This window comes from Bombina bombina, chromosome 4 (genome assembly GCF_027579735.1).
Source record: "Bombina bombina isolate aBomBom1 chromosome 4, aBomBom1.pri, whole genome shotgun sequence".
Classification (NCBI taxonomy): Eukaryota; Metazoa; Chordata; class Amphibia; order Anura; family Bombinatoridae; genus Bombina; species Bombina bombina.
This window is the reverse complement of record NC_069502.1, coordinates 689,054,052-689,077,129: the sequence shown is the minus strand read 5'-3', so window position 1 is coordinate 689,077,129 and position 23,078 is coordinate 689,054,052. Positions and strand designations below refer to the sequence as shown.

Genomic DNA, 23,078 nt, shown 5'->3' with positions numbered 1-23,078 from the left:
TGCAGGAAATATAGCTGCAAACAGAGAACCAGCCTTAGCCAGAAGCATGTGGACATGTTGAGATTTTTGCATTGTAATGAAAAGTTTCTGAAAGAGTGAATAACAGAATGTTATTAACAGTGATAGCCTAACTCTTTCTAGTTCTACCTCTTTTCAAACAGTTTGTGGTTTTGTTTAATTATAAAACTGTGCTCTGCTGCTTAAAAATTGAAGAAACAGTTGTGTTAATGTAAAGTTTTAGTCTGAAGTTTATATTTATAACACTAATTATGTGGATTTTATTTAAAACATAGAAAACTATTATTAATTTTCTTTTTATCCGATTAGTCGATTAATCAAAAAATAATCGGCCGATTAATCGATTATGAAAATAATCGTTAGTTGCAGCCCTACTTCTCATCAAGTGTGTTTGCAGCAAACCTGTATCTTGTGGCTTCTTTGCAGGAAGCCTTAATTTCTAGTCCGTTTAGCATCAGTGACGGTGAGTATCTACTTGCCTCTCAGCAGTATGCCTGCATCTTCTTCAGCAAATGTGCTTCTCTAGCCTCTATAAACCTTGTCTTTCATCAGCAGTCCTGTTCACTGTCAATTCACCTATAAACCATTTTATGTATCCTTTTTTTTTTTTGGAAGGCTGCCCACTGCCTCTTGGATGTTGTTCAACCTTAAAATTTCACCTGCCCATTAACATTCATCACTGTATATTACTCTCTAAATTATTTGTTATGATTCCAAAGATAAGCAGAAGCTCTAATAAGTTTATGATTTCTAGTTATTGGCCTTCAGTTCTACCAGACATGGTTAGCTACCAGGTATCACTGATATTCTCCTTCATTAAACAGAATAAGCAAATTCAACAGACTTTCAGGCCAATTTATGAAATGAGAGAATGATCCTTTTCACTAGCACTTTATTCACACATATTTTCAAATATTATGATATACACATATCTAGCAAATATTCACTTATTGATGTTGAATCAGAAAACATTAACACAATCACTTCCTTGTAAACGTATCCGTCGAAAAAGGGTTTTGGATAATTTTCTTTTTTAAATATATAAATGGAAATTTTTTTAAGTAGACTTTATTACACAAAAAACATTGCTTAAATTGTGTTTGAATTTGTATTTGGTCCCCAATAGAAGAAAATATTTAAAACTGCTAAAAAAAAAAGAAATGAACGGACACTGACAATAAATTAGTTTTCTTAAACTGTCTAGGCCACAAGAAGTGACAGATGCAACAAAGGAAAGGGACACACTCAGCTATTTGTGTGTCATTATAAGATTTTTTTGTAAAATTTTAGTGGATATATAACAGTATCAGACCTACTCAACAGAGGGCCCGGGTACAAAAAAAAAATCTGGGCCACCAAAGGTAACTCAGTACTAAGTAATAGTGATAATATACATGCTGCTCTGTATAATGAGTATTGAGTATAGATAGATAGATAGATAGATAGATAGATAAATAAAAGGCACCCCTGCATTAGGAATGAGCCCCCCCCCCCTGCACTATGGGCCCTCATGCTGCTGCACCTGCTGCACCAATTGTAGTTCAACCCCTGGATATATACATGCTTTTTCTGACAACAACTTTTAGTTTGACGTGGAATCCTGAATTCATGAAAATCATCTCTTGGGTCAGGAAGTGACAAACAATACGTAATAAGGATCTGGTGTACTGAAATAGTAATAGTCTGGAAATAAAACAATAAAAGAAGATGTGCTTAAAGGGACAGTCTAGTCTAAATTAAACGTTCATGATTCAGATAGGGCATGCAATTTTAAACAACTTTCCAATTTTCTTTTATCATCAAATTTGCCTTTCTTCTTTGTGGAAAGCTAAACCTAGGTAGGCTCATGTGCTAATTTCTAAGATGTTGAACTGCCTCTTATCTGAGTTCATTTTGACAGTTAGACTCTGCTAGTTCATGTGTGTCATATAGATAACATTGTGCTCACTCCTGTGGAGTTATTTAGGAGTCAGCGCTTATTGCCTAAAATACATGTCTGTCAAAAGAACTGCGATTAGGGGGCAGTTTGCAGAGGCTTAGATACAAGGTAATCACAGAGGTAAAAAGTGTATTAATATAACACTGTTGGTTATGCAAAACTGGAATGGGTAATAAAGGGATTATCTATCTTTTTAAACAATAACAATTCTGGGGTAGAGTGTCCCTTTAACAATAATTAACAATATATAAATCCCATTTGAATCTGTGAAAAAAAGGTACTCACAAAAGGAGTAGCACCCACATATGCTGTTAGGGGCAGATCACAGTGACTCAGCTCACCGATCCAAGGACCTGGAACTTGTATACGGCTCCAACTATTATGTCCGCTCGACTAGTTTACTAGACTAGTTTACTCGCGGCATCAACTGGTACTAGTGTTCCCTCTAAGGACACATTTTGTGAGCGGCCCAGCAGTGAAACAGTTAATAAAGAAACTATACCTTGCTGTGAACATTGTGTATTGTTTGCTAACTGCATGGTGTGGTTGCCTTATTAACTGCTTCACTGCTGGGCCTCTAACAAAATGTGTCCTTAGAGGGATCGCAGGCTTGTAAAAAAGGAGAAGCACTGACTTAAAGTCGTTTAAACTTTTAATAAAAGCACAGTTATATAAACAAATACATAACAGGGTTATATTCTGCCAATTATTACTGTATGTTTATGTAGGTTCCCATTATCTTATTATATTGGACTTTATTTACAGTGCACTTTATAGACTTTCAATAATCTACCTCTGTAGCACCCCATAGTTATTGATGTCCAATTAGGATTTCATAGTTGTATTCCTGAAATAGTAATAGGAAGTCCTGTAGTATTCTGAATGTGACTCTCAGATAGGTTAGACTGTATCCTGCATATTTTTGGACACTGACCATGCAACATATTTGACATATTTATTTTGGCCTGGACTGCAAAGTAATGCAAATGTTTTTTTACCACATTTATTTTTGGTTAAAGACAGACATCCCAACCTGCTAATACTCATTTCAGGGAGGTGGCTTCACCAGCTACTGCGCACCCCCCCCAAAAAAAAAATCTTATGGGAAATAGGGAGAGACAGGGCTGGTAAAGTATAGCTACCGATGTCTAAAGGGCAGTGAGGCTGAGCACAACATAAGAGCAATTAGGGCTCTGTAGAGGGTAGCGACAACTTGAGAAGCATATCAAGAGGAAGACAAAACTTTGTATTGGGGATTACCAGTAGAACAGCAGTTTACAGGTTTACATCGGAGCAAAATACCAGCGCCAAGGAGATCTGCAAAGCTGTATCGGTGTCCCTGGGTCTAAGCATAGAGACTCTGGAACAGCTGAGTTCTGGGGGGGTAGGAAAGAGCAGACTGCATGCTGCGCCCCCCACACACCCCCTAGATACCCACAAGTGCCAAGTTAGGAGAGGAGGACAAGAGTGACACTTCTATCCCCCAGTACTACGGTGAGCCAGACTAACTTCCCAGCTGACAAAGACCCAGAGGATGCCATTTCTTTGCATTGCTCTGGGCACCAAGGATAAAGCAAATGCACTAAACCAACGAACAAAATTAATCTCCATTTGACAGGCAGCCAATTAACTTGCTATTTTGCTGTCGTTACTTACTTCAATCCTCGGTGTAGTAAGTATGACTAGCTGTACCGGGTGGTTACCACAGCAACACAGGAAGTGGAACAGTGACAGATGAGAATGCAATGAATGAAGCAGCCAGCAACCGGAAACTAAGCGATCGCTGACAGTGAGACTAAACAACCAGTTTAGTTACTGCCTAGTAACAGAGCGTGCATAACGATTTGTTTTGTGTTGTCATCACACAAAAAATCGTTATGCACGCTCTGTTACAAGCTGAAGAAATATTACCATATGGGTTAGTTGCCGTATTTCCGGGATAGTCCAATTGATTTGCGGGCGTCAGGGAGCAGCTATTTGAATGCAACAGACTCCCGGAGCTTCTGGGAGACTTGGGATGTCTGTAAAGATATTTTGCAATGCTGTTTTAACTGCAGATATTCATTATGCATATACAAAAATACAAACATGTACTGTCCATTTAAAATTATCTTGAGAAGTAATTTGCAATCAGCATTGTCATAACTTGAGGTGCAGATTTTCTGTGGAGGAATTTCTCATTAAAGAGACTTTGTAATAAAAAAAATATACATATGAAAAAGCAAATTTTTACATTGGATTGTCTGAATATACATGAAGTAAAAGCTATTTAAATTAACATGCCAGTATCTAGTTGAAGTATCTATCAGCAAATGAGCATTAGTAGTATTAGCAGGAAGTATCTGTCAGCCAATGAGCATTAGTAATATTAGCAGGAAATATCTATCAGCCTATGTGGTTTAGTAAAATTAGCAGGACGTATCTATCAACTAATGAGCTTTAGTAGTATTAGCAGTAAGAATCTATTAGCCAATGAGCATTAGTAGTATTAGCAGGAAGTATCTATCCGCCAATGATCATTAGTAATATTAGCATGAAGTATTTATCAGCCAATGCGCATTAGTAGTAATAGCAGGAATTATCTATCAGCCAATGAGCATTAGTACTTTTAGCAGGAAGTATCTATCCGCCAATGAGCATTAGTAATATTAGCAGGAAGTATCTATCAACTAATGAGCTTTAGTAGTATTAGCAGGAAGTATCTATTAGCCAATGAGCATTAATAGTATTAGCAGGAGGTATCTGTCAGCCAATGAGCATTAGTAATATTAGCAGGAAGTATCTATCAACTAATGAGCTTTAGTAGTATTAGCAGTAAGTATCTATTAGCCAATGAGCATTAGTAGTATTAGCAGTAAGTATCTATCCGCCAATGATCATTAGTAATATTAGCATGAAGTATTTATCAGCCAATGCGCATTAGTAGTAATAGCAGGAATTATCTATCAGCCAATGAGCATTAGTAGTATTAGCAGGAATTATCTATTAACTAATGAGCTTTAGTAGTATTAGCAGGAAGTATCTATTAGCCAATGAGCATTAGTAATATTAGCAGGAAATATCTATCAGCCAACAAGCTTTAGTAAAATTACCAAGAAGTATCTATCAGCCAATGAGCATTAGTAGTATTAGCAGGAAGTATCTATCAGCCAATGAGCATTAGTAGTATTAGCAGGAAGTATCTATTAGCCAATGAGCATTAGTAGTATTTGCAGGAAGTATCTATCAGCCAATGAGCATTAGTAGTATAAGCAGGAAGTATCTATCAGCCAATTAGCATTAGTAGTATTAGCATGAAGTATCTATCAGCCAATGAACATTAGTAGTATTAGCAGGAAGTATCTATTAACTAATGAGCTTTAGTAGTATTAGCAGGAAGTATCTATTAGCCAATGAGCATTAGTAATATTAGCAGGAAGTATCTATCGACTAATGAGCTTTAGTGGTATTAGCAGGAAGTATCTATCAGCCAACAAGCTTTAGTAAAATTTGCAAGAAGTATCTATTAGCCAATGAGCATTAGTAGTATTAGCAGGACGTATCTATCAGCCAATGAGCATTAGTATTATTAGCAGGAAGTATCTATCAGCCAATGAGCATTAGTAATATTAGCAGGAAGTATCTATCAACTAATGATCTTTAGTGGTATTAGCAGGAAGTATCTATCAGCCAATGAGCATTAGTAGTATTAGCAGGAAATATCTATCAGCCAATTAACTTTAGTAAAATTACCAGGAAGTACACAACTGACACAGCTGTATTTGTTTCAGTTTAAATTGAAGCAGCATTTATTTCATGGGTGCAACCTGTTTGCATGCAACTCATTCATATGGATGACAGAAATGTTTTGAGTGCAATATCACTTAAAAGAACATAATACCCAAAATATTTATTTTGTGATTCAGAGCATAAATATTTCTTTTTTTAAAGTTTTCAATTTACTTCAATTAGGAAATTTGCTTTGCTCCCATGATGTTCTTTGTTGAAGAGATACCTAGGTAGGTAGTGTCCACAAGTCTGGAGCACTACATGGCAAGAAAAAGTGCTGCCATCTAGTGCTCTTGTTAATGTATATCATTCTTGCAAAATCGCTGCCGTACAGTGCTGCAGACACGTGCACGCTCTTGAGCTAACATCCCTGCTTTTCATAAATGATACTTAGAGAAGGAAGAACATTTGATAATAGAAGTAAATTGGAAAGGTGTTTAAAATGACATGCTCTATCTAATTAATAAACAAAAAATACAAAAAATGGGTTCCATGTCCCTTTAAGATTTGAGAAGCATTACAACATACAGCTTTATCGTAGGCAATGTAGTTAAATGTGTATAGCAGAAAATTGATGACAGTCTTATTCTTCATTACTTTTAATTAACCATGAATCAATTAGTAGAAGATTATTTTAATCAGTAACATGTTGTTTCTGTTAGTACAGCATTGAGTAATTGTTCCATTGGTTATGGACGGCATCCAGATACTGCAATTTGCTTGGAAAGCAAGATTTGTTTAAAAATAGTTCAATGTCATTTTCTATTGTATGCAGCTTTTGAGTAAATATCTATTTTTGTGGTTATTTATTTACTATGTATATCACTTACATTGAACATTGTGGTTCAAAGTTCTACTTAATTCCCTAATACAAATGTTCCACCTATTTAGACTCTGCTGAAGTTATGATAATGGTGTAGAAACCCTTCACCCTGTGACATGTAGTGCTGAAATATACTTATATTACTATTCTTACTATCAGCACACTCACTGGTGAGAAACCCACTAACTAAGGGCTATATTACAAGTGGAGGGCTATTTATCACTCCTGCTGGCGCATTTACTTTACTAGAAGTAATTTTTATGTACTTGTCGGGTTGCATGCATATTACAAGTTAAAAGTAAAAAGTTTTCGCTTGTGCGTTAACCTGGAGCGCACAAAAAATCAAAAGTTACAATATCGTGACCATGTTAACGTATTCCCATAGACTTCAACGGAGTACGAAAAGTGGGAAAAAAACACCCAACAAGTTGCACAAACCCATTCACGTTTAACCAAGTGCTCTAACCCGACATGAAATGTTAATATTTCACATTCCAATGTTCTTCACATAGAATAATATGTTCTGTTTATTCATAAATATGTATTTCTACATATATCTGATGTTTTTTTTGTTTTTTTAAATATCTGTACCTCTCTTTCTTTCTTTCTCTCTCTCTCTCTCTTTCTCTCTCTCTCTCTCTCTCTCTCTCTCTCTATATATATATATATATATATATACATATACAGTATATATATATATATATATATACTGTATATATACACACACTCACTGGCCACTTTATTATGTACACCTTGCTAGTACCGGGTTGGACCCCCTTTTGCTTTCAAAACTGCCTTTTAATTATTTGTGGCATAAATTCAACAAGGTGTTTTAAACATTCCTCAGAGATTTTGGTCCATATTGACATGATAGCATTACGCAGTTGCTTCAGATTTGTCGGCTGCACATCCATGATGTGAATTTCCCATTCCACTACATACCAAAGGTGCTCTATTGGTTTGAGATCTGGTGACTGTGGAGGCCATTGGAGTACAGTGAACTCATTGTCATGTTCAAGAAACCAGTTTGAGATGATTTGAGCTTTGTGACATAGTGCATTATCCTTCTGGAATCATCCATCAGAAGATGGGTACACTGTAGTCATAAAGGGATGGACATGGTCAGCAACAATACTCAGGTAGGCCAGGCCGTGGCATTTAAACAATGCTCAATTGGTACCAAAGGGGCCCAAAGTGTGCCAAAAATATCACCCACACCATTACACCACCAGCCTGAACCATTGATACAAGGCAGGATGGATCCATGCTTTCATGTTGTTTACGCCAAATTCTTACCCTACCATCTGAATGCCGTAGCTGAAATCGAGACTCATCAGACCAGGCAACGTTTTTCCAATCTTCTGTTGTCCAATTTTGATGAGCCTGTTCGAATTGTAGCCTCAGTTTCCTGTTCTTAGCTGACAGGTGTGGCACCCGGTGTGGTCTTCTGCTGCTGTAGCCCGTCTACTTCAAGGCTTGATGTGTTGTGCATTTAGAGATGGCATTCTGCATGCCTTAGTTGTAATAAGTGGTTATTTGAGTTACTGTTGCCTTTCTATCATTTAGAACCAGTCTGCCCATTCTACTCTGACATCAACAAGGCATTTTCGTCCACACAACTGCCGCTCACTGGATATTTTATCTTTTTCTGACCATTCTCTGTAAACCCTAGAGATGGTTGTTCGTGAAAATCCCAGTAGTTCAGCAGTTTTTGTAATACTCAGACCAGTCTGTCTGGCACCAACAACCATGCCACGTTTAAAGTCACTTAAATCCCTTTTCTGCCCCATTCTGATGCTCAGTTTATGAATTCAGTAAGTTGTCTTCACCACGTCTAGATGCCTAAATGCATTGAATTACTGCCATGTGATTGGGTGATTGGCAATTTGTGTAACTAAGCAATTGAACAGGTGTACCTAATAAAGTGGCTGGTGAATGTATGTAATCTGGACCTTTAAAAATAACCATTAATATTTTCTTCAGATTCTTCATCCAATTATTTTTAGGGATCCTGAAATTCAACATCCATTTCACCACCCTTTTTAATAAAGTTGCCTATATAAGTAGAAAAAATAGTAATTCCATTGCTAAATTGTAAAGGACAAAGCCCACCACTATAGTATTTGCAGCCAATAAGTAATATAATATTTCATACAGGCAGCCAAATCAAGTTTTAAGAATAAAATAATTCTGCTCTGTGGTTGAATGTGCTCTCTTCTGAGAATTATTTGGCAATCTGGACTAAAGTTTGGGTACTGGATATTGGTCCCAGTAGCTAAACTAAAAGGGTACTCTGCATCCACTGCATCAACAGTAACATTGTCAAAGGTTAAAACTGTAACTTTGAACTGAGTATAGCCCTCTCAAAGCAACTCTTCAGTCCAAATCCAGATAAAGCATTTTATGCATGAAACATTATGGTTTGTCCTAGGTACCATCAGCCTTCCTTGGATGTCTTAACCCCAGTTGTTCATGTTTTTCTTTTTGTGTCTACTAAAAACTTTATGGGGTAGAATTACTATCAGTCGAGCGGACATGTTTCGCTACAGCGAATCATGTCCGCTCAACATCGCTAAATGCTGACAGCATATACTGTCAGCATTTATCATTGCACAAGCATTTCTAGTGAAATGCTTGTGCAATGCCGTCCCCTGCTCAATGGCAGCCAATTGGCCACTAGCAGGGGCTGTCAATCATCCCGATTTTATGACTGCTGCTTCTTAACTTCCTTTTCAGGTGAGCCTGAAAAGATGGGCCTCCAAAGCAGCATCCACTGCTTCATAAATGGAACCCTATAATTCTACAAAGTCTTCAATGTTGCCACAGATAAAGTGACGTAATGGTAAAAACTGAAACGTGCCGGACTGTTTTTAAATTTTGAATAGAAGCATTTAGGCAATATACTTGTATCAGCAAATATTCCTTATGCATCCTCATTCAAACCATGGGCCTGTTCAGAGGCCTGGCGGTGTCTTGTATTGTGTCAGCGGCTATAGTTTGCATCATACAAGCCATCAATTACTCTCTGAACAGGTGCAATGTATGAATGCTGGTGCACAGGACACACGTATGTATGGTGCTGAAATAATGGCAGCTTTTAGATTAAGAATTTGGGCTAAAACAAGTGTATTGTAGAAATTATTGTATTGAAAAAATTTAACAATTTGCTCCTTTTACCTAGAAAATACGTTTTTGAACCTTTTCCAGTAAAAGTTCAAGAAACTTGCGTGCCTAAGACAATGTAAATCTTAAGCGTTTTAGGAATAAAACAATTTATGTAATACAAGATTGCAAATGCCCAAGAGACATATTGGGCAGGCAAATTTCATGCATAAACAATTAGTCATTGACCATAATTTACCTAGTGCATCTACACCCATATATATATATAAATATATATATATATATATATATATATTCTGTGTGTGTATATATATATATATATATATATATGTGTGTGTTTAATTAAAAGTACAATATAAAAACACATTTTCATTACTTATATGTATATATTTAACTTTAATATAACACATTGGTTTCTATATTACAACTACCAAAATAAAATGTTTTTCATTTTAAATACAATTTTATTTATAAAAAGATGTTACTAGGGCAATTGCTAGGAGGTATTTATATTTAGGACCAGATTGGAAGTTGAGTGATCTTTTTTTCCGCTCAAGTGCTAACTGTAAGAATTAGCACGTCTAGATTACTGTGAGTATTATAAGTGAAAAGACTCAGGCACTCTAACTTCAGGACTTCAGATATCACAACCATGCTAACCCCTTACCCATATAGACTTCTTTTCTATTTATCGCTCGTGCACTAAACCGGTACTGTGCTAGATCAACTGTGCTAAAGCTGAAGGTGCGTTAGGAATATTTTAACTTCCAATGTTCTTCACTAGAAGAACATTTTATTTTTATTTTTAAATAGATATTTCTATATATCTGATTCTTTTTTTGTAGAATATATATATATACCTATATATATATATATATATATATATATATATATATATATATATATATATATATATATATATACTGTATATGAGTTTATACAGATATATCTATATATCTAGAGAGAGATAGATAGATAGAGAGTGGGAGAGGGAGAGATAGAGAGATGATATATATTGTATATAAAGATCTATATAGTAATGTATATTTAAAAATAAAAATAATTTATAGTAATTTCAAGTATTTCAATTAAAAACACATTGAATCATATTAAAAATAAAAATACAAATTATATTGCATGTTTAAAGGTATTTGACTGGGAATTGCTCAAAAGAATATTTGTATACATACAGTACATATTTAAACATATAAACACAAATACACATGTACAGTATACAAATATATAGACATGTATACATAAATACCTGTTATTTTGCTAGAAAAAAATATATAATTTTACAGTCACATGGCACAGCCCTGAAAAATCTCTTAAATGCTGTTTATCTTACTTCCTTTACATTGGCCAATTATGGGCATACATAAATGAGCTCCTGTTAATATAAACCAATCACTGTGTAGCACATAGGAATCCCGGGGTTCTGTGTTCCACGGAATGCACTATAGCATTTAAAGGACTGTTAAAAATACAGTAGAATTACATAATTAACACATGCATAATAAAAACACATTTCAATGTTTCCTTTCGTTCCCTGTTACCTGTATCATGTGCCATCTGCCAATCACGGACTTGTATATGTATATACCGCAAACTTTTCCACATGCTCAGTTGGAAATTGAAATCATAAAAAGACATTGCACAATTTAAAAATGGAAGTAAATTGGAAAGTTTTTTTAAAATTGCATGCTCTATGTAGGGGATAGATATTGAGTAATTCCTCACACAACATACAGTCTATAGTGCAATCATACATATATAATATTGTACATATATCACATAAAAACACATATATTGCTTTAAGAGAAATGCCTTTAAGAAATGTTACACTGGTATTTTACTATACTGTTCTGTTTTTAAGCAGTGTTATAATCTAGAAAGATTGGGCTGTCACATTCCAAAGGAGATAAGGCTGCCATACTAATATGAGAATATTTGATTGTTATGAGAACATTCTTATTTTTTGCTAAACGCGCTAAACAATTGACATAACTTTAGACATGCCTGCTAAACTGTATTTTAATTATTAGAAATGCTGAGAGGGGGCAGGAGAGTTCTGGGCAACATCTTGGAGAGAAATCTCAGACATTAGCACCAGTGAAATCTGCTCTGTGTGTCCCACTTAATGATGACACTGAATGTAGCTGCACTCCTCTGCCTGTGCAGATATTTATGCCTTAGTTGAAACCTGAAGATAAGTAATGCATTTAGTCTAAGCACTGCCTTGCTGCATCAGCTGATTACTGAATTATGGTATTGCAGTAAGTTAACAATTAACACTGTTATTATTATACTGCATTCTCGTGTGCGAGTTTCCCTTTTTCAGTACTATTGCAAGACCTAGTTTGCGATTTCCCCAGGACATAATACTCTATCTTTAAAGTGACAGTAAACCCATAATTTTCTTTCATGATTTTGATAGAACATACAATTTCCAATTTGGTTCTATTGTCAAACGTGCTTAATTATCATATGATCCTTTGCTGAAAGAACAGCATTGCACTACTGGCAGCTAGCTGAACACATCTAGTTAGCCAATCACAAGAGACAAATGTGAGCAGGCACCAATCAGCAGCTAGCTCCCACTAGTGTAGGATATGTGCATATTCTTTTTCAACAAGGGATGCTAAGAGAGCAAAGCACATTTGAAAATAGAAGTGAATTTAAAAGTGTCTTAAAATTACATGCTCTATCTGAATCATGCAAGTTTAATTTTGACTTTCCTATTACTTTAATTTGGAGTGGAAGCAATACATTTTCAGATTAAAATCAGGCAATAAAAAGGAAAGTGCATTGTCAAGAGAATTGATATTTTTAAATTAATATGTATTTAAATTTAGAAAAAATATACCACATCTTTTTGTTTGAAATTCAGTGGTATCACCTATATTTTTATATAAATTTGTTTTGCTTTTATTAATTGTATTACTTGTTTTACGTTTGTCTACAAAATATGAATTATTACATATATTGGGGCTTGACAAATACAGGACGCCAGCTAGGTCTCCATGATAACCAGAAAAATGAGCCTTGCACTCAAAAATGTTCTCTATTGCATCTTCCTTTAAAGTAAGTCCACTGTCTACTATCTCAGTCTTGGCTATCTCTTTTGTCATGAAGTCACAGATGAGAGCGCAAAAAGGGAATAAAAGGAAGAAAAGATACTAGTCAGGGAGAGACCTGGCTGGTGATCTGCAGCAAAGTGTAGACTGGTGGCTGATTGATAACAGCAAGTAAACACTTTGTTGAAATTGTGTTTGTTATTTTGGCTTGTCTAATAATGATCTTGTTTTCCAGTGTTCATACTTATATGTGATGGTGTAATGGTGGTTTTGACTTACGGCTAGATTTAGAGTTTGGCGTTAGCCGTCAAAACCAGCGTTAGAGGCTCCTAACGCTGGTTTTGGGCTACCGCTGGTATTTAGAGTCGTGTAGGTAAGGGTCTAACGCTCACTTTCCAGCCGCGACTTTTCCATACCGCAGATCCCCCTACGCCAATTGCGTATCCTATCTTTTCAATGGGATCTTTCTAACGCCGGTATTTAGAGTCTTGGCTGAAGTGAGCGGTAGAGCCTCTACCGACAAAACTCCAGCCGCAGAAAAAAGTCAGGAGTTAAGAGCTTTATGGGCTAACGCCGGTTCATAAAGCTCTTAACTACTGTGCTCTAAAGTACACTAACACCCATAAACTACCTATGTACCCCTAAACCGAGGCCCCCCCACATCGCCGCCACTCTAATAAAAATTTTTAACCCCTAATCTGCCGACCGCACACCGCCGCAACCTACGTTATCCCTATGTACCCCTAATCTGCTGCCCCTAACACCGCCGACCCCTATATTATATTTATTAACCCCTAATCTGCCGCCACCAACGTCGCTGCTACCTTACCTACAATTATTAACCCCTAATCTGCCGACCGGACCTCACCGCTACTTTAATAAAGTTATTAACCCCTAATCCGCCTCACTCCCGCCTCAATAACCCTATAATAAATAGTATTAACCCCTAATCTGCCCTCCCTAACATCGCCGACACCTAACTTCAAGTATTAACCCCTAATCTGCCGACCGGACCTCACCGCTACTATAATAAATGTATTAACCCCTAAAGCTAATTCTAACCCTAACACCCCCCTAAGTTAAATATAATTTAAATCTAACGAAATAAATTAACTCTTATTAAATAAATTATTCCTATTTAAAGCTAAATACTTACCTGTAAAATAAACCCTAATGTAGCTACAATATAAATAATAATTATATTGTAGCTATTTTAGGATTTATATTTATTTTACAGGCAACTTTGTATTTATTTTAACCAGGTACAATAGCTATTAAATAGTTAAGAACTATTTAATAGCTACCTAGTTAAAATAATTACAAAATTACCTGTAAAATAAATCCTAACCTAAGTTACAATTAAACCTAACACTACACTATCAATAAATTAATTACATGAAATACCACCAAATAAATACAATTAAATAAACTAACTAAAGTACAAAAAATAAAAAAAGCTAAGTTACAAAAAATAAAAAAATTAATTACAAACATAATAAAAATATTACAACAATTTTAAGCTAATTACACCTACTCTAAGCCCCCTAATAAAATAACAAAGCCCCCCAAAATAAAATAATGCCCTACCCTATTCTAAAATTAAAATAGAAAATCTCTTTTACCTTACCAGCCCTTAAAAGGGCCTTTTGAGGGGCATGCCCCAAAGAATTCAGCTCTTTTGCCTGGAAAAAAAAACATACAATACCCCCCCCAACATTACAACCCACCACCCACATACCCCTAATCTAACCCAAACCCCCCTTAAATAAACCTAACACTAAGCCCCTGAAGATCTTCCTACCTTATCTTCACCACACCGGGTATCTATCACCGATCCGTCCAGGCTCCGAAATCTTCATCCAAGCCCAAGCGGGGGCTGGAGATCCATCATCCGGCTGAAGTCTTCTATCAAGCGGCAAGAAGAAGTCCAGAAGAGGCTCCAAAGTCTTCATCCTATCCGGGCAGAAGAGGAGATCCGGACCGGCAACCATCTTCATCCAAGCGGCATCTTCTATCTTCATCCGATGACAAGCGGCTCCATCTTGAAGACCTCCGGCGCGGATCCATCCTCTTCTTCCGACGTCCTAAGTCCGAATGAAGGTTCCTTTAAATGACGGCATCCAAGATGGCGTCCCTCGAATTCCGATTGGCTGATAGGATTCTATCAGCCAATCGGAGTTAAGGTAGGGAAAATCTGATTGACTGATTGAATCAGCCAATCAGATTGAGCTCACATTCTATTGGCTGTTCCGATCAGCCAATAGAATGCGAGCTCAATCTGATTGGCTGATTGGATCAGCCAATCGGATTGAACTTGAATCTGATTGGCTGATTCCATCAGCCAATCAGATTTTTCCTACCTTAATTCCGATTGGCTGATAGAATCCTATCAGCCAATCGGAATTCGAGGGACGCCATATTGGATGACGTCATTTAAAGGAACCTTAATTCGGACTTAGGACGTCGGAAGAAGAGGATGGATCCGTGCCGGAGGTCTTCAAGATGGAGCCGCTCGTCATCGGATGAAGATAGAAGATGCCGCTTGGATGAAGATGGTTGCCGGTCCGGATCTCCTCTTCTGCCCGGATAGGATGAAGACTTTGGAGCCTCTTCTGGACTTCTTCTTGCCGCTTGATAGAAGACTTCAGCCGGATGATGGATCTCCAGCCCCTGCTTGGGCTTGGATGAAGATTTCGGAGCCTGGACGGATCAGTGATAGATACCCGGTGTGGTGTAGATAAGGTAGGAAGATCTTCAGGGACTTAGTGTTAGGTTTATTTAAGGGGGGTTTGGGTTAGATTAGGGGTATGTGGGTGGTGGGTTGTAATGTTGGGGGGGTATTGTATGTTTTTTTTCCAGGCAAAAGAGCTGAATTCTTTGGGGCATGCCCCGCAAAAGGCCATTTAAGGGCTGGTAAGGTAAAAGAGGTTTTCTATTTTAATTTTAGAATAGGGTAGGGCATTTTTTTTATTTTGGGGGGCTTTGTTATTTTATTAGGGGGCTTAGAGTAGGTGTAATTAGCTTAAAATTGTTGTAATATTTTTATTATGTTTGTAATTAATTTTTTTATTTTTTGTAACTTAGCTTTTTTTATTTTTTGTACTTTAGTTAGTGTATTTATTTGTATTTATTTGTAGGTATTTTATTTAATTAATTTATTGATAGTGTAGTGTTAGATTTAATTGTAGATAATTGTAGGTATTTTATTTAATTAATTTATTGATAGTGTAGTGTTAGGTTTAATTGTAACTTAGGTTAGGATTTAGTTTACAGGTAATTTTGTAATTATTTTAACTAGGTAGCTATTAAATAGTTATTAACTATTTAATAGCTATTGTACCTGGTTAAAATAATTACAAAGTTGCCTGTAAAATAAATATTATTCCTAAAATAGCTACAATGTAATTATAATTTATATTGTAGCTATATTAGGGTTTATTTTACAGGTAAGTATTTAGCTTTAAATAGGAATAATTTATTTAATAAGAGTTAATTTATTTCGTTAGATTTAAATTATATTTAAGTTAGGGGGGTGTTAGTGTTAGGGTTAGACTTAGCTTTAGGGGTTAATACATTTATTATAGTAGCAGTGAGGTCCGGTCGGCAGATTAGGGGTTAATACTTGAAGTTAGGTGTCAGCGATGTTAGGGAGGGCAGATTAGGGGTTAATACTATTTATTATAGGGTTAGTGAGGTGGATTAGGGGTTAATACATTTATTATAGTAGCGGTGAGGCCCGGTCGGCAGATTAGGGGTTAATTATTGTAGGTAGCTGGCGGCGACGTTGTGGGGGGCAGATTTGGGGTTAATAAATATAATTTAGGGGTCGGCGGTGTTAGGGGCAGCAGATTAGGGGTACATAGGTATAATGTAGGTTGCGGCGGTGTACGGAGCGGCAGATTAGGGGTTAAAAAAAATATGCAGGGGTCAGCGATAGCGGGGGCGGCAGATTAGTGGTTAATAAGTGTAAGGTTAGGGGTGTTTAGACTCGGGGTACATGTTAGAGTGTTAGGTGCAGACTTAGAAAGTGTTTCCCCATAGGAAACAATGGGGCTGCGTTAGGAGCTGAACGCTGCTTTTTTGCAGGTGTTAGGTTTTTTTTCAGCTCAAACTGCCCCATTGTTTTCTATGGGGGAATCGTGCACGAGCACGTTTTTGAAGCTGGCCGCGTCTGTAAGCACCGCTGGTATTGAGAGTTGCAGTGGCGGTAAATATGCTCTACGCTCCCTTTTTGGAGCCTAACGCAGCCCTTCTGTGAACTCTAAATACCAGCGGTATTTAAAAGGTGCAGGAGAAAAAACGCCAGCGTTAGCTACACGGGTCGTTACCGACAAAACTCTAAATCTAGCCGTTAATTTGTTATGTTACATGGGAGCAAAATCTCTTATAATCATACATGTGAATTTCTAGTCCATAGTTTTCATTCTTTTATAGATAATATATTTAATATGTTCACTGAGAAACATTATGACTCCTAAAGTTTTTGTCTGGGTCTAAGTTTAAAAAATAAATAAAAAATTGTTGTAGAGTTAATTAATACAGCTGACCCAGGTTAATCAAAGGGACATGAAACTCAAAACCTTTCTTTCATGGGCGGAGCCTGGAGTGCCCGGGAATGGCCGCATAATTTGTCTGCTCTGACTCTGGTTGTATTATAAATGTCTTTATCTGCTACTTATGGAAGAGATGAACCCTGCAAAGCTACCTAAATATACCCTGGACTTTGGTCTAATAGCTGATGAAGCTAAATTTAATGCAGGGTGTAACCTTCTTGACTTGAGACCGGAGCTTCACTTTGAACTTATAGGAGTGGTGGCCAATTTACCTACCGCGTGGCTTCCATATCTTACAACTACAACCAGGCTTCCAATTTGTGAGGATTGTTACCACCATTAAGACCCCCCGGCGGGTGCCCTTTGGGGGCCTGTCGTTAGGACGCAGTGTTACCTCACCACTCACTGCAATATTATAAAGCACAAGAGTGTGTACACCTGCATGATTTTATTCAGGGTGCTGACTTGCATCTACATACAGTACCATCATGGACGCGGAGGATGTTATTGCCTTTATGGAAGCATTGAGGGGCCTTTTAGCAGCTCATTATACTGCCTTAGAAGAAACGTTAATGGCAACAGTCAAGCCTGGAGCTCTCAGTATACCCCAGCAATCTGCGCCGCCCGGATCTGTTCTAACGACACATGTTAGCGGTAGCACTCTGGGGCCCCAGTGCTGCATACCTATCATTGTTCCGGGATCGGTAACTACTGTTGGGACGTTTGCAGAAGGTATTACCGACCAAGTAATTTTAGGAGACGCAACCTACATGGGGATTAGCAGCACCGGCATAACAGAGGCCCATCCAATCTCTCTGCTTACCACGGAGAGAGCCCTTGCTGAGAGCTCAGTCCTGAGCCGAGACGATAGGAGGCTAAGATCGCAGTTCTCTTCAGCGGCTAAGAGAACCCCTGCAGAACGATTGCCCAGAGACTGTGGAGATTCATATGCAAAATTTGGGGGACTTGAGTTGACTCTATTAGGCTGGAAACCCTCCTGTTACACCGTGGCAAGGTTGGCAACTTGGAACAGTATTCAGAGACACTACCTCATTGTTACTGCCTATGTAAGGCTCGGGCTATGGGCTACTCGGCAAGTATCTAGCAAACATGACTTTGGCAAAAGGACTCGTACTGGAATAGGCTAGGCTGGTGGGTTTAGCTAGAATTATGTTCAGTACTGTATTTACACCCATCCAGTTACGGTTACAAGTTTTTCTGTTGCTATTTTCAGCATTTATATTGTTCAGTATGACTTGCCTGTTCTAGTAAATTTCTATATTTGTGCCCTCTCATCTAGGACTGTATATAGGATGGCCTGTTTATTTTAGTGAAATTTTATATTTGCGCTTTTTCTTCTATGACTGTATATATGCTCTAGCCTCTTTCTATAACTGTAATTAAGCATAAAGGTGCATATTACTTCACACAATCTATTGCTATTGATATTCAGACCACCCTACTAAATTCAATTTAGCTGCTTCCCTTTATTGTAGCCCACTAATGCACTTGCCCTGCACAGTTTTATTCAGTCAGGGCAAGATGGGGAAGTCTCTTATTATTATCCCATAGGTTGTATTCTTCTTCTTTTTATTTTCCTCCCCTAGCTGTTGCCTAATGACAGTATTTGCAGCTTCATAGAAGTTTTTCTCTCAAATGACCTCAAGGCATATTTTTGCAAAATGTCTATTTTATTGCTACGGTAAACTCAGTGTGGGGTGCTGCATTGCCTGCGGCCGGGGTGATGCACCACGCACATACCTATACAACTAGCATTTACAGTTAGTAGCACATAGGAAATGAATTTAGATTTGAACTGAGGTTGCTCATACAAGTAATCCTTTTTACTCGTTTTTTCCCCTGTCTGATTATTATATGATAAGTCCTATGACTGTCCCTTTTTCAAAGTAGGTCAGCACAGAAAATGTATAACATACAACAGTGTACGCTAGCATTATTCCACCTAGTTGACACCTTCTATTCTAAAATCACCTCATTTCTTTAATATTATTCATAGCTGTGCCAATAACAGATAACTTCTATTATGATGTATACCACTAACATTATTGTTCTTAGTCTGTTTTAGTACTCTAAATTTATCTAATTTGTTCATATGTCCGTTTTAAAATCTATGAAAACTTAAAATAGAGGTTTATCAGCTGGGACCCAAGAGTGGCCCCATATGGTTTATAATTGTCTTCTGTAGCTTCATGTCATCTGCAATACAGGGAGGTCCAAAAGTGGCCCCTGGTGCCATCTAGAAGACAAACCAACTTAAGAGCAAGCATGTTGTTTATTGATCTTCTTTCCTTTTTTAACAATGCCATGGAGTTATGTTATGTATATTATGGTGTTATTGCTGTATAATCTGAAACAAATGTGTATATTGAATGTACTGAAAGGCATTGTCTGTAAACTCTGAATTAAACCTCAATAAAAAAAACAAAAAAAAAAACCCTTTCTTTCATAATTCATAAAGAGCAAGCAATTTTAAACAATGTCCCAATTTACTTCTGTTATCCATTTTGCTTAACCCCTTAATGACCACAATGTACCCTGTATGTCACTGGTCGTTAAGGGGTTTTTCAGGACATAATAGCACAAGTCTAGCAAGAACACACTATTAATGCCCTCCCTCCAGCAGGCTTTGTGGGATAGAGCAGTCTCAATGCTGGTGGAAAGACCGCGCTATAAAACAATCAAGTCCCAAAAAAAGGCCAGCGACATACAGGGTACGTCGCTGGTCCTTAAGGGGTTAATTTTCTTGGTATTCTTTGTTGAAGGAGCAGCAATGGACTACTGAGAGCTAGCTGAAAACATTGGTAAGCCAATGCCAAGAGGCATATATGTGCAGCCACCAATCATTAACTAGCTCCCACCACCGGAGCCTACTTAGGTATAATTTTAAACAAAGGATTCCATGAGAACTGAGCATAATAGATAACAAAAGTAAATTGGAAAGTTGTTTAAAATTGTAAACTTTATCTGAATCATGAAGGACAATTTTCGAGTTTCATGTCCCTTTAAGCCCTGAGCTTTATATTCAACTCAGTGAGAAAGAAGCAGTCTCTCTCTGTCACTCTCTCTTAGTGCCCAGTTATCCAAAAAACATCAGTATGGAGACAAATCATGCAAAAACTTCATTTCTGAGCATTCTATTTGAATGTATGTGTCTCCTAATCCCCTTCCAGGGAAAGGCTTCAGCAATGGAATTAATGCAGAGCTCCCAACCATCCAGCTTTTTTCAGTTTTAGTTCTGCCCTGTTGCCTTTTTACAACTATCTATGCCTAAATATTCTTACAACCATGGCCAACTGATTGTGAGCAGTGTTTTTCAACTCCAGTTCTCAAGTACTCCTAACAGTCCGGATTTTCATTAAATCTTATTAGAGAACAAGTGAAATATTAATCTGATCAGTAACCATGGTTACTAACCTGCTCTCACCCATCAACTGATTATTTCACCTGTGCTCTAGTTAAGATATAAGGAAAATCTGGCCTGTTAGGGGAATATGAGGACAGCAGTTGAGAAACACTGTGTTAGAGCATCTAGTTTTTGCATTCCTGACCTTAGATAGTTATGTATTTGACCCCTGCAAAAGTTCAGCTCAGTACCTGCTAGCCTTGCATTTCCTGAACAGGACACAACTTGTGATTGATAGGGTTGTGCCACTGTTAATGCTTAGAGGGTAACCAGCTGGTATGGAAAAAGCACTTTATTTTAGTGTATGTATGTAAAGTTTCATTTTTTTGTGTGTTCTGAATTCTAAATGATATATCATTTTTTTCCCCCCCACACAGGTTTCAAGCTTGCATATACTTTGCATCTGCTTTCCAAGCTATCTCTTGTGGTATCCATTATTTGGCATCTGTGTTTATTGCAATTACCCCAAAGTACATTTGCAACCCTCCAGGAAACATCAGCAATGTACTCCTCTTAAATGCATCCACCACAAATATAAACAATATCTGGGGACTGTGGTCGTCATCCAAAGCTTATCTTGTTGTGCAGCAGGAGAATGGAGAAATCTGGGAACTTAATCAATGTAATCGTTTCAAGCGGGAAGACACATATAATGTCACATATGAGTATGAGGGGAATAAGACTTTGTTTTCATGTTCTGATGGGTTCCTCTATGATCACACCAATCTGGAAAGCAGTATAGTTACAGAGTGGGACTTAGTCTGTGATAGAGAATGGCTTGCAAAACTATCTCAGCCAACCTTTATGTTCGGAGTCCTTATTGGTGCTGTGATTTTTGGTGATATTGCGGACAGGTACAGTATAAAACATGCATGCACTTATGGTATTTGAAAAAGATTTTTAACTATTCTATGCAGTGCTTCTTTAAATTTAAAAGTCGTATTAAAAACAAAATATTTTGTTTGTGTAAAATTGTAAAAAAAAGGGTTTTTATTTTGGTAATCAGAGGTGAGTACGTCTAAATTAGCAAATACAATTAGGAAATAATATCAGTTAGATCACATTACATACATTCATGGCTGAGAATATAGATTTTCTTTAGTTATCCTTAAGAAAACCTTAGGAACAATAACACTTAAAATGTCAACAACTTGAGCACTGGGTTAAAAATAAATGTTAATGGACACACATGCCTTATAGCAGTGTTTCTTAACTCCAGTCCTCAGGACCCTTAACACGCCAGATTTTTATTATATTTTAACTAGAGCACAGGTGAAATAACCATCTGAAGGGTGAGAGCAGGTTAGTAACCATGGTTACTGATCAGCTGATTATTTCACCTGTGCTTTAGTTAAGATATAATAAATATGTGGCCTGTTAAAGGGACATGAAACCCAAATTTTTTCTCTCATGATTCAGATAGAAAATACAATTTTAAACAACTTTCTAATTTACATCTATTATCTATTTTTTTCATTCTCTTGGTATCATTTGTTGAAGAAGCAGTAATGCACTAATGGTTTCTAACTGAACTTATGGGTAAACCAATCACAATCGATATATATATATTCAGCCACCAATCAACAGCTAGAACCTAGGTTCTCTGCTGCTTCTGAGCTTGCCTAGATAGACCTTTCAGAAAAGGATAACAAGAGAAGGAAGCAAATTAAATAATAGAAGTAAATTGGAAAGTTGTTTAAAATTGTATTCTCTATCTGAATCATGAAATAATTTTTTTTAGGTTTCATGTCCCTTTAAAGGGACACTGAACCCAATTTTTTTCTTTCATGATTCAGACAGAGCATGTAATTTTAAGCAACTTTCTAATTTACTTCTATTATCATTTTTTTCTTTGTTCTTTTGCTATCTTTATTTGAAAAAGAAGGCATCTAACCTAAGGATCGAGCAATTTGTTGGTTCAGAACCATGGACAGCACTTGTTTATTGCTGCTGTCCATTCAGCAAGGACATCCCAGGTTGTTCACCAAAAATGGGCTGGCATCTAAACTTACATTCTTGCTTTTCAAATAAACATACCAAGAGAATAAAGAAAATTTGATAATAGGAGTTCATTAGAAAGTTGCTTAAAATTGCATGCTCTATCTGAATCACAAAAGAAAAAAATTGGGTTCAGTGTGCCTTTAAGGGTCCTGAGGACTGAAGGTTGAGAAACACTGCTGTAGAGCCAACATAGGCCTTGTTTCTATTGACGTGGTAAATTGTGGAAACTAGTGGTAAAATCATTTATCTCCATTAAAGTCTATAGAGATTTCTTATGTTACCACCAGTTTCCAAACATTACCACCTCAATGGATACTAGGCCATACATGGTAAAACAGTTGCACATGCTTGA

At 37.0% G+C, this 23,078-nt stretch overlaps 1 protein-coding gene across 1 annotated transcript in view; it reads left to right on the top strand.

Annotated features, from left to right (window-relative positions):
* SLC22A16 (solute carrier family 22 member 16) overlaps window positions 1–23,078 on the top strand; it is a 288,147-nt gene that overhangs the window by 67,514 nt on the left and 197,555 nt on the right. The window contains exon 2 of the mRNA XM_053710857.1: window positions 21,103–21,579. Within this exon, the coding sequence (XP_053566832.1) occupies window positions 21,103–21,579 (477 nt within the window). The remainder of the gene's footprint in view (window positions 1–21,102; window positions 21,580–23,078) is intronic.